Source organism: Bolinopsis microptera, chromosome 6 (genome assembly GCF_026151205.1).
Source record: "Bolinopsis microptera isolate Bmic1 chromosome 6, MBARI_Bmic_1.0, whole genome shotgun sequence".
NCBI lineage: Eukaryota > Metazoa > Ctenophora > Tentaculata > Lobata > Bolinopsidae > Bolinopsis > Bolinopsis microptera.
The window spans coordinates 10,261,282-10,273,017 of NC_087077.1; the positions used below are offsets into that span (position 1 = coordinate 10,261,282).

The window sequence follows — 11,736 nt, forward strand, 5'->3', positions numbered from 1 at the left end:
TTGCCCTGCAAGCCCTGTTTCTTGATTATACAGCATTTATTTATCGTGTATTACATTGTAGTATGTAATAAACATTTGTAGTAGTGTAGGATTGTATGAATTTCTTTTTGCTAGGTTTTATAATATTTAATTGTATAATTTGTGATTGTTTCTTCCGGTTTTCTTCCCTTGCGTAGCAAGCCCTGTCTCTTGTAAAAACAACCTCGAAAGATTTGTAGATACACATAGTCTCTACACCTTTACCCTCTGGTCCCTAGGGTCAGCTGATCCCGGGCCAGAGGAAAACCACCGACTGCCAAGGTTTGACGCCTAGGCAGTCGAGACCTCTTATTGAGACCCTTTATAATAACTAGCAGGAAACCGTCTTACCCTAAAGTGGTGTCAAGACTCAAGAGACTAAAATAATTATTACCTATTTAATTCGCGTTTTTGACACCACTTGGGGGTCCAAATTTTGGGCTCTAAAACTCCTATTTCTTGGCGAATTTTTTATTTTTTCATGCTGATTTGAAGGCCATTAAAGCATTTGACCCAGTCAAAAAAGTTTCAGTTGTATATCTTTTACGGTTTTTGCGGAAAGTCGTGTTAAAGTTGATGCCGTGGTGTCAGTAAAATGGCACGGATAAATAAATATATATATATCGTCTCGCTTTATATATAGTAAGATAATAAGACTAAACTATATCGTTGAATCAATAAAAACAAGGTATCATAAAATTTTAACAATCTGAATTGTAAATATCACATTATTGCATGATCACTATCTTGAAGTTGATCTTCGGCTTCTTCTACCTCATTTTGTCTTACAAGTTACAACTGGTTGTCTGTCCAACTCGTAGTCGTACCGGGCAATGAACGATCCCAACTGCTCTACTAGAGAGATACTTGAATGCCTAAAGTACAGATTAAGCTTTATCTCTAGCTCCCCACTTGGTATAGGCGACCTTCGGTGGCTTATGTCAGCTACGATACCTTCTACTATACCACCCATCTCGATAAAGTAGAAGACAAACCGGGATATCTCCCTGCACGAAAACCCATTTGATGAAGATGATATGTGATATTAGATAATGATCATGTACACATATTTTAACATTTTTACTTATTATAGACTGCTTTTCTTGCTTAGTGTATGAAAAATGGATTTAAAAATCATTTGCTAAAATTAAAAAAACGTAAATAAAAAGTTGAAAAAAATTCGGATTTTTTATTGCCTTCTAGCGTTCATATTAATGTCCGTTCATAATTATGTCCGTTCAAGTAATGTCCGTCCAAATAAGGTCCGATAAGGTATACAAAAGTATACTTGTTAGCCTCATTTCACCCTCTCAAAAGGTAGTTAGCCTCATTTTCACCTCGAATATTTAAAGCTTAGATCTCGATGATAGATATTTAAAGCTTAGATCAAATTTATAGAGCTAATAAAAGGGCTCGAAGCATGAATAATGTTTCAAAACCCATTATGTGTGTTTTTTATGGCTTCACGGAAAATAAAATCGTAACGATTATTCTTATTAATTTCAGCAATTCAAGCAAATCTGAAGACGTACCTTTACTGTCACAGATGGTTGTATTCTTGTCTGAACTATCTCTACAGTAGGCATGGTAGGCACATAATTTATTCCTGCCGATACATTGTAGACCGGTCGGACATTTTACTCTGTCTTCTCTACAGGTGTAATCTGTTTGGGCAATAGTTACCTGAATAGTGTATAGTGGTACTAATTTAACACTACAAAGGAATAATTGTTCGTGTATCGGCGCTTTATTTGTTAACAGCTGATACTGTTAATAGCAACTGCCAAACCTTTACAGAAAGCTCCGTTCTCATCTGAACCATCTGAACAGTCTTCTTCACCGTTACACATGTTATACTCGTCGATACATTGTAGACCGCCCGGACATTTTACTGTTCCTACTACACAGGTGTAATCTGTTTGGGTAATAGTTATCTGTGTTAAAGTGATACTAATTTAACACTATGAAGGAATTTGTTCGTGTATTGGCGCTTTATTTGTTAACAGCTGATACTGTTATTTAATAGCAACTGACAAACCTTTACAGAAAGCTGCGTTCTCATCTGAACCATCTGAACAGTCTTTTTTACCGTCACACATGTTATACTCGTCGATACATTTTAGACCGCCCGGACATTTTACTTTTCCTCCTCCACATGTGTAATCTGTTTGGGTAATAGTTATCTGTAAAGTGTATAGTGGTACTAATTTAACACTATGAAGGAATTTGTTCGTGTATTGGCGCTTAAATTGTTAACAGCTGATACTGTTATTTAATAGCAACTGAAAAACCTTTACAGAAAGCTCCGTTCTCATCTGAACCATCTGAACAGTCTTCTTCACCGTCACACATGTAACTCTCCCAGATACATTGTAGACCAGTCGGACATTTTTCTTTTCTTCCTCCACAGGTGTAATCTGTTTGGGTAATAGTTATCTGTATAGTGATACTAATTTAACACTATGAAGGAATTTGTTCGTGTATTGGCGCTTAAATTGTTAACAGCTGATACTGTTATTTAATAGCAACTGCCAAACCTTTACAGAAAGCTCCGTTCTCATCTGAACCATCTGAACAGTCTTTTCTACCGTCACATATGTTATACTCCCGGATACATTGCAGACCGGTCGGACATTTTACTCTTCCTACTACACAGGTGTAATCTGTTTGGGTAATAGTTATCTGTATAGTGGTACTAATTTAATGTTCCGAAAGAATTTGTTCGTGTATTGGCGCTTAAATTGTTAGCAGCTGATACTGTTAATAGCAACTGCCAAACCTTTACAGAAAGCTCCGTTCTCATCTGAACCATCTGAACAGTCTTCTTCACCGTCACACATGTTATACTCCAAGATACATTGTAGACCGCCCGTACATTTTACTCTTCCTCCTCCACAGGTGTAATCTGTTTGGGCAATAGTTACCTGAATAGTGTATAGTGGTACTAATTTAACACTACAAAGGAATAATTGTTCGTGTATCGGCGCTTTATTTGTTAACAGCTGATACTGTTAATAGCAACTGCCAAACCTTTACAGAAAGCTCCGTTCTCATCTGAACCATCTGAACAGTCTTTTATACCGTCACACATGTTATACTCGTCGATACATTGTAGACCGCCCGGACATTTTACTGTTCCTCCTACACAGGTGTAATCTGTTTGGGTAATAGTTATCTGTATAATAGTTATCTATATACTTATATAGTGGTACTAATTTAACACTATGAAGGAATTTTTTCGTGTATTGGTGCTTAAATTGTTAACAGCTGATACTGTTATTTAATAGCAACTGCCAAACCTTTACAGAAAGCTCCGTTCTCATCTGAACCATCTGAACAGTGGTTTCTACCGTCACACATGTAATACTCGCCGATACATTGTAGACCGGTCGGACATTTTACTTTAACTCCTCTACAGGTGTAATCTGTTTGGGTAATAGTTATCTGTATAGTGGTACTAATTTAACACTATGAAGGAATTTGTTCGTGTATTGGTGCTTAAATTGTTAGCAGCTGATACTGTTATTTAATAGCAACTGACACACCTTTACAGAAAGCTCCGTTCTCCTCTGAACCATCTGAACAGTCTTCTTCACCGTCACACATGTAACTCTCCCAGATACATTGTAGACCAGTCGGACATTTTACTTGTCCTCTTCTACAGGTGTAATCTGTTTGGGTAATAGTTGTCTGTATAGTGGTACTAATTTAACACTATGAAGAAAGTTGTTCGTGTATTGGCGCAGCTAATACTGTTAATAACAACTGACAAACCTTTACAGAAAGCTCTGTTCTCATCTGAACCATCTGAACATTCTTCGTCACCGTCACACATGTTAAACTCGCTGATACATTGTAGACCGCCCGGACATTTCAGTCTTTCTTCTCCACAGGTGTAATCTGTTTGGGTAATAATTATCTGTATAGTGTATAGTGGAAATAATTTAATACTATGAAGAAAGTTGTTCGTGTAATGGGGCTTAAATTGTTAACAGCTGATACTGTTATTTAATAACAACTGACAAACCTTTACAGAAAGCTCTGTTCTCATCTGAACCATCTGAACATTCTTCGTCACCGTCACACATGTTAAACTCGCTGATACATTGTAGACCGCCCGGACATTTCAGTCTTTCTTCTCCACAGGTGTAATCTGTTTGGGTAATACTTATCTGAATAGTGTATAGTAGTACTAATTTGATACTATGAAGAAAGTTGTTCGTGTAATGGGGCTTAAATTGTTAACAGCTGATACTGTCAATAACAACTGATAAAGTTAAACCTTTACAGAAAGCTCTGTTCTCATCCGAACCATCTGAACAGTGGTTTGTACCGTCACACATGTAATGCTGATCGCTGATACATTGTAATCCACCCGGACATTTTGCTTTTCCTCTCATACAGGTGTAGTCTGTTTGGGTTATAGTTATCTGTTTACCCCCAGTTCCATAGCCGGATATTATGCCAAATTATTAGACGGAGGTCCATTTCCCGTAGATCATCTCCGGAGATGATTATCCGGCTCCGTCTACTGTATTAGACGGAGATGAAGCTCTCCGGGAATTTCTCGGAGATTAATTCCCGGAGACCAACGCGCGCGGGCGAATTAGCTGTCTTTCCGAAAAGGTATAACAAATTTGGTACTGTGAAATTCTCACAGTCTCTAGAAATCAATGGTACAAAAAATTTTAAACTCCGAGCAAGTTTATTTTTATCGTGCACCCACTAGTAGATGGTCTCCGGATAAGGTTATGGAACTGCAAACCGGAGAAATATCCGGAGAAAAATCAGGAGACGATCTCCGTCTAATAATTTGGCATAATATCCGGCTATTGAACTGGGGGGTTATAGTTATCTATATACTTATTACTTATATAGTGCAGTGGTACTAATTTAACACTATGACCATGAAGGAATTTGTTCGTGTATTGGTGCTTAAATTGTTAACAGCTGATACTGTTAATAGCAACTGACAAACCTTTACAGAAAGCTCCGTTCTCATCTGAACCATCTGAACAGTCTCCGTCACCGTTACACATAAAATCCTCCCAGATACATTGTAGACCAGTCGGACATTTTACTTGTCCTCTTCTACAGGTGTAATCTGTTTGGGTAATAGTTATCTGTATAGTGGTACTAATTTAACATTACGAAGGAATTTGTTCGTGTATTGGTGCTTAAATTGTTAACAGCTGATACTGTTAATAGCAACTGACAAACCTTTACAGAAAGCTCCGTTCTCATCTGAACCATCTGAACAGTCTCCGTCACCGTTACACATAAAATCCTCCCAGATACATTGTAGACCAGTCGGACATTTTACTTGTCCTCTTCTACAGGTGTAATCTGTTTGGGTAATAGTTATCTGTATAGTGGTACTAATTTAACATTACGAAGGAATTTGTTCGTGTATTGGTGCTTAAATTGTTAACAGCTGATGCTGTTACCTTATCAGACTTTATTTGTACGGACATTAATCGGACGCTGAATGTCCTAGTGTTTATTTTAATGTCCTTCTAAAATTTTGTCCGTTCACGCGATGTCCGGTCAAATAATTTCCGATAAGGTAACAACAATTAACAAATGACAAACCTTTACAGAAAGTTCTGTTCTCATCTGAACCATCTGAACAGTCGTTTCTACCGTCACATATTGAATTATGTTGCTCATCGATACATTGTAGACCGCCCGGACATTTTACTCTTCCTGCTCTACAGCCGTAGTCTGTTTGGGTAATAGTTATCTGTTTATAGTTATCTATATACTTATATAGTGGTACTAATTTAACACTATGACCATGAAGGAATTTGTTCGTGTATTGGTGCTTAAATTGTTAACAGCTGATACTGTTATTTAACAGCAACTGACAAACCTTTACAGAAAGCTATGTTCTCATCTGAACCATCTGAACATGAGTCTTCTTCACCGTTACACAAGTTATACCCGTCGATACATTGTAGACCGGTCGGACATTTTACTCTTCCTCCTCCACAGGTATAATCTGTTTAGGTAATAGTTATCTGTATAATGGTACTAATTTAACACCCATGCTGTTAAATTCGCCAAATTTTTGTCAAAAAGTACGGCGCGTATTTAGAGTTTTCAAAAAGTACACGAATAATTCGCCAATTTACAACGTACATTTTTAATTTTTAGGGCTGTTAAATTCGCCAAAAAATGCGCGAAAAATTCGATAAAAATGCGGCTGTGGGAATAGAACGTGCAGCATTCTTGAGTCTATAATCTAGTTGGATATGTGAATTGTGACGTGTTACTTCAAACATGCAGATCTCAAACTTACAAATCTCGGCAAGTAGACTAGACTGTGGAGGAAATTAAGTGATTTCAAGTTTATCGAGAAAAGCTAGTTTACTCCATAACGTCTTCGGTATATGAGCTAAATTAAACCCCTTAGCGATCTTGGTCAGTACCTACGCTAGTGATCACTAACCAGTAACCACGCACGTGTTGCGGGAAGCACATGTTTTGGCAACATTGCACCATACAAAGCCAACTATCATGAACATATTGATGCGGACACGTGATTTCCTCTTCTCGTATTTTTTATATTTTTTTAAATGCGGCAATTTTCAGAGAAAAATTCGTATGCGAATTAAATTCGAATAATACGTTTAGTGCGAATTTAACAGCATTGTTTAACACTATGACCATGAAAGAATTTGTTCGTGTATTGGTGCTTAAATTGTTAACAGCTGATACTGTTACTTAATAGCAACTGACAAACCTTTACAGAAAGCTCCGTTCTCATCTGAACCATCTGAACAGTCTTTTCTACCGTCACACATGTAATACTCGCTGATACATTGTGGACCACCCAGACATTTTACTGTTCCTCTCATACATGTGTAATCTGTTTGGGTAATAGTTATCTGTATAGTGGTACTAATTTAACACTATGAAGGAATTTTTTCGTGTATTGGTGCTTAAATTGTTCACAGCTGATGCTGTTACCTTATCAGACTTTCTGACTTTATCTGAACGGACATTAATCGGACGCTGAATGTCCAAGCGTTCAATTCCACTTTAATGTCCGTCTAAAATTATGTCCGTTCACGCGATGTCCGGTCAAATAATTTCCGATAAGGTAACAACAATTATTATTAACAACTGACAAACCTTTACAGAAAGCTCCGTTCTCATCTGAACCATCTGAACAGTCTTTTATACCGTCACACATGTTAAGGTAATACTCGCTGATACATTGTAGACCACCCGGACATTTTACTCTTCCTACTACACAGGTGTAATCTGATTGGGTAATAGTTATCTGTATAGTGGTACTAATTTAACACTATGAAGAAATTTGTTCGTGTATTGGTGCTTCAATTATTAACAGCTGATGCTGTTACCTTATCAGACTTTATTTGAACGGACATTGATCGGACGCTGAATGTTTTAGCGTTCATTTTAATGTCCGTCTAAAATTATGTCCGTTCACGCAATGTCCGGTCAAATAATTTCCGATAAGGTACCAACAATTAACAAATGACAAACCTTTACAGAAAGCTCCGTTCTCATCTGAACCATCTGAACAGTCGTTTCTACCGTCACACATGTTAAGGTAATACTCGCTGATACATTGTAGACCACCCGGACATTTTACGACTCCTACTACACAGGTGTAATCTGTTTGGGTAATAGTTATCTGTATAGTGGTACTAATTTAACACTACGAAGGAATTTGTTCGTGTATTGGTGCTTAAATTGTTAACAGCTGATACTGTTATTTAATAGCAACTGCCAAACCTTTACAGAAAGCTCCGTTCTCATCTGAACCATCTGAACAGTCTTCGTCACCATCACACATGTAACTCTCCCGGATACATTGTAGACTGCCCGGACATTTCACTTTTCCTCTTCTACAGGTGTGATCTGTTAAGAATAGTTATCAATGACAATATATAAAAATAAGCTTTATTACAATTCGTAAGCCGCGAATGAATGGGAAAAGCGAGCGACCGATTTCATTCTCGGTATCAATTTGCATTTGCGGACGGTTCCTCAAATTAATATCATTTCCTTTTGTTTGGAAAAGAGAGACACTGGCAGCGGTTCACTCTACCGATGATTATGGGTTTTGGTCAAATATCATCTCTTTTTGATTATAATGTCAGGATAATTTACACTAGGGGGTGCACGATAAAAATAAACTTGCTCGGATTTTTAAAATTTTTGTACCATTGTTTTCTAGAGACTGTGAGAATTTTCACAATACCAAATTTGTCATACCTTTTTGGAAAGATCAGTGAGTTTTGCCTAGGTGCCATATTTGATGATGCGCGGCTTTTGGAGCAAAAGTAGCTGTAAAAGTCGCGTAATTTGACCAAATTTGACCAAATTCGTTGATTTTTGTCGTATTATTTGGATATATCTTCAGTTCCTTGAATGGGATCATTCTAAAAATTGGCGACGACCTTCCAATAAGGCGTTTACAACTGTCCGAAAAATTTGGTGGATATCGGAGTTGATTTAGTGATCAAAATGGGGCAAAATACGCTGCTTTTAGCTGTAACATAATGTTTGATGGTTGGATATGCTTTAAATTTTTCGGACACTTTTCTTGTAAGTCTATGAGTAAGCTTACCAATTTTTGTTGCAATCAGAGGTCGGGAAGTATACTGAATATCTATTTGTTTGAAGAAAATTGTGCTGGCCGAAATTAGCGCTAAAAAACCATCCTACAGTCGGCACGCGCGGCTCACTGTCGATGGCGCACTACCTATTTACACAGTCGAAACTTTATTAATAAGGAGGTTATTTCAAAGATTTCGAAATTTTACCTTTGAAAACATTTCCTTGTGTTTAGGTAGGTATATCTGTCGATAACAGACTCGATACGGCACTTTTTACTCATTCAAGTTGGCATTTAATTCATATTGAAATAAATTTTCGTGCACATACAGAATGAATGGTTGATAATTTAATATATATGTAGACCAAGCTCTGTGCACGGGATGCTTCCTGGAAGAATCCAGTTCTTTTAGCGGGGCACCCTACCTAAAGCCAAATTGAGATATAATAATCATATTCCTAGAGAAATAATCAGAAATCGAATACCAATCAAATAATATGATATATATGAGTAGTAACCATATTTACTATGCAAAATGCCCCAACCACATAGTGTAAATTTATATAGAATTCAAATTCCATATCATCATTAAACCTCAATACCTAGTCAATATAATAGCCCAAGCAAAATTAAATAACTTCTTATATACCTTACTGTCATACTACAAATTAATTAAACATTTGAAATCTGTTGACCAGAGAATAAATTTCTAAGCCTAATGCAAGTGAAATATATATAATGCCATTTAAATATTGTGGGAAAGCAGAATATATTCGAAATCACGAATGAGCAAAATTCTCACCTTTCGCACGTGCAAACTTTGAGCGGACGTTGCGTGCGCATACAATATTGAATCACACTAAATTTGTGCATAGTGGTATTTAATATATAGTTTAATAAGCAAGCAAAGTTTCAGAAGATTTCAAAAAGAACTTGAATCACAACGGGACTCCAAAGTTGATAAAAATCGTGAAAATAACAATTTTCAGTGATATAAGCTATTTTAAATCAATTTGGGCGTGTCCCACGTGTGCAACTTTTCGATTTTAAACTTAAAAACCAGCCTATAACACAATTTAGACCTTTAAGAAGCAAAATTGAGCTCCACAACCCAAGAGATGGTCCAACACCAGAGAATACTAATTCACAACTTTTGTGTTTTTATAAAATTATTCTTCAAAAAAGCACTAACTTCAATAGCGAATATCTTTATGAAGGAGTAAGGTAGGAAACTTTTCCGGTAGATTTTCAGAATGCTTGAACAATTATCTAAGGTCAAAATCTCCTCGGATTTTGAATAAAATTACTTTTTAATGGTGGAAAAATCGATTTGAAAAGTTGTTATTTTGTCAAAAATCAAGTTTTAAAAACACTTAAATTGATGACGTCATCAAGGGATGATGATGACGTTAAATTATTTTTCGATATAATTTAAACTAAAGTATAAACAATTATCTTTAAAACCTGTGGTTCGAAATGACTATATCTTTCATACTTTTGAATCTACGGACACTTAAATGTAGGCTACAGTTGACTGCCAAAAGCGTCTATACATATTATTATTATACTTCACGACAATCTGTTGTAAAACAGGGGTTCCAGAAAACCCATTTCCCGATATAATACTCCTGAAACTTGAAAATTTTTTTACAGTCGATTTGGACAAGTACATGCCTAGGTGATCTCCCGGGCGCTCTTTTAGAACAGGCTGCCCCCTGTCTTTTCTAGTGAGCAGACAGGAACCTACCGGGCAAACCTGAGCATCTAGTATCTCTTGCCCAAATCTATGATTTCTTTATTTTCGCGCGTCTTTGCGTCTTTGGGGTTTTTTGTACGGCTGCAAAACAATAAAAACAAAAGTCATGTGTTGTAGCGCGCCGCGCATCAAATAATTCTTCTCGCAACCACGAGATCTTTGGTAGATGAGTATCAGCGAAATGCATCACTGGGCCTCACTGAGCTGCGAAGGATTGACATGATCGTGAATCAAAGTCACGTGAAATTTTTGGGCGAGCGAATTATAGTAAAAGCCCAAAGTGTGTGCGGGTGGTGTTCGCATACAATTACAATAGCTCGGCTCAGTAACCAGTAACGCATCTGGCATCGCGCTACAAAAGTGAAAGCGAAAGCGAAAGTTCTTAAAATGAAAGTTTTTTAAATGCACCTAGGTTATACTTATACCCAGCTAGGAACGGGTGATACTCGTAAAATATCTGTTCCATATATTGGACCGTCGACGAGTCCAACTCGGCGCGCGTCCTGGTCAGTGGTCACTGGTAGGTTGTAAACCTACAACTAGGACATAAGAAATCTTTACCTGGGGACCGTACCTCAGGTTGACGGATGTTACTCGTCTAAATTTCTTCGAAGTAGCGCGCGCCGCTTTCTTCTCGAAATGGCAAGTGCTACGAAGTAGCGCGCGCCGGGCCAGATCATTAACAATGGTCAATACCTCAGGCTATTATATTTATGTTAAATATTTATAATCATAGAAAAGAGATTAGGCGGAATAACTTATGACATGCTGAGCACCACCGCGCCCCGTTTTCAAAAAGCAGGTATTACTGATATGATGCTTTAATGTTTAAGCATGGAATATTTAATGCACGATAACCCATTTGAGGAAGATGACCTGTGCACAATATGATCATCAAATCTGTTACCTGGGGACCTCAGCACTCAGGCTATCATGTTCATAAACAATAGAAATTAGGCGGAATGACAGGCTGAGCGCGGCCCAGTAACAAATCTGCAGTCATATTTCGTATTTGTTGTTTTTACACAACTTTCATAATCATTGACACTTAATGCTTAATACTGATTTACAAATATTTACAAATTTTTTACTGCTTAACGACTGTTGTTTTTGCTCATTGTATAAAACTTAATTTACAAATTATCTGTTAAAATTTTAAAAACGTCAAAGTTTTTTAATGAAACAATTTGGATTGTTGATAGTTTTGAATGCCTTCGAGCCTTTATTTTAAAGTCCGTTCATAATTATGTCCGTTCATTTATTGATTGACAATGTCAAATGTCAACCCACCGAGATTGTTGCTCTGCGAAGCAAGAATGCTAGTTTGTGCGGCGCGTCGAAGCGGCGAAGTCCTCCACTTCATTTAATG

The 11,736-nt window shown here is 37.1% G+C and overlaps 1 protein-coding gene across 1 annotated transcript; it reads right to left on the minus strand.

Moving 5' to 3' along the window:
* Positions 1 to 2,762: 2,762 nt before the first annotated feature.
* LOC134817381 (low-density lipoprotein receptor-related protein 2-like) lies at positions 2,763 to 10,715 on the minus strand. Its single transcript, XM_063826520.1, has 16 exons — positions 10,679 to 10,715; positions 7,786 to 7,911; positions 7,534 to 7,665; positions 7,156 to 7,287; positions 6,764 to 6,889; positions 5,891 to 6,019; positions 5,611 to 5,742; positions 5,239 to 5,364; positions 4,997 to 5,122; positions 4,301 to 4,429; positions 4,046 to 4,171; positions 3,793 to 3,918; positions 3,564 to 3,689; positions 3,318 to 3,443; positions 3,049 to 3,159; positions 2,763 to 2,923 (listed from the first exon to the last, which is right to left on the minus strand). Exons 1-16 carry the CDS (start codon positions 10,713 to 10,715, stop codon positions 2,763 to 2,765), a joined length of 1,971 nt encoding a protein of 656 aa, XP_063682590.1.
* Between the last annotated feature and the right edge of the window lie 1,021 nt (positions 10,716 to 11,736).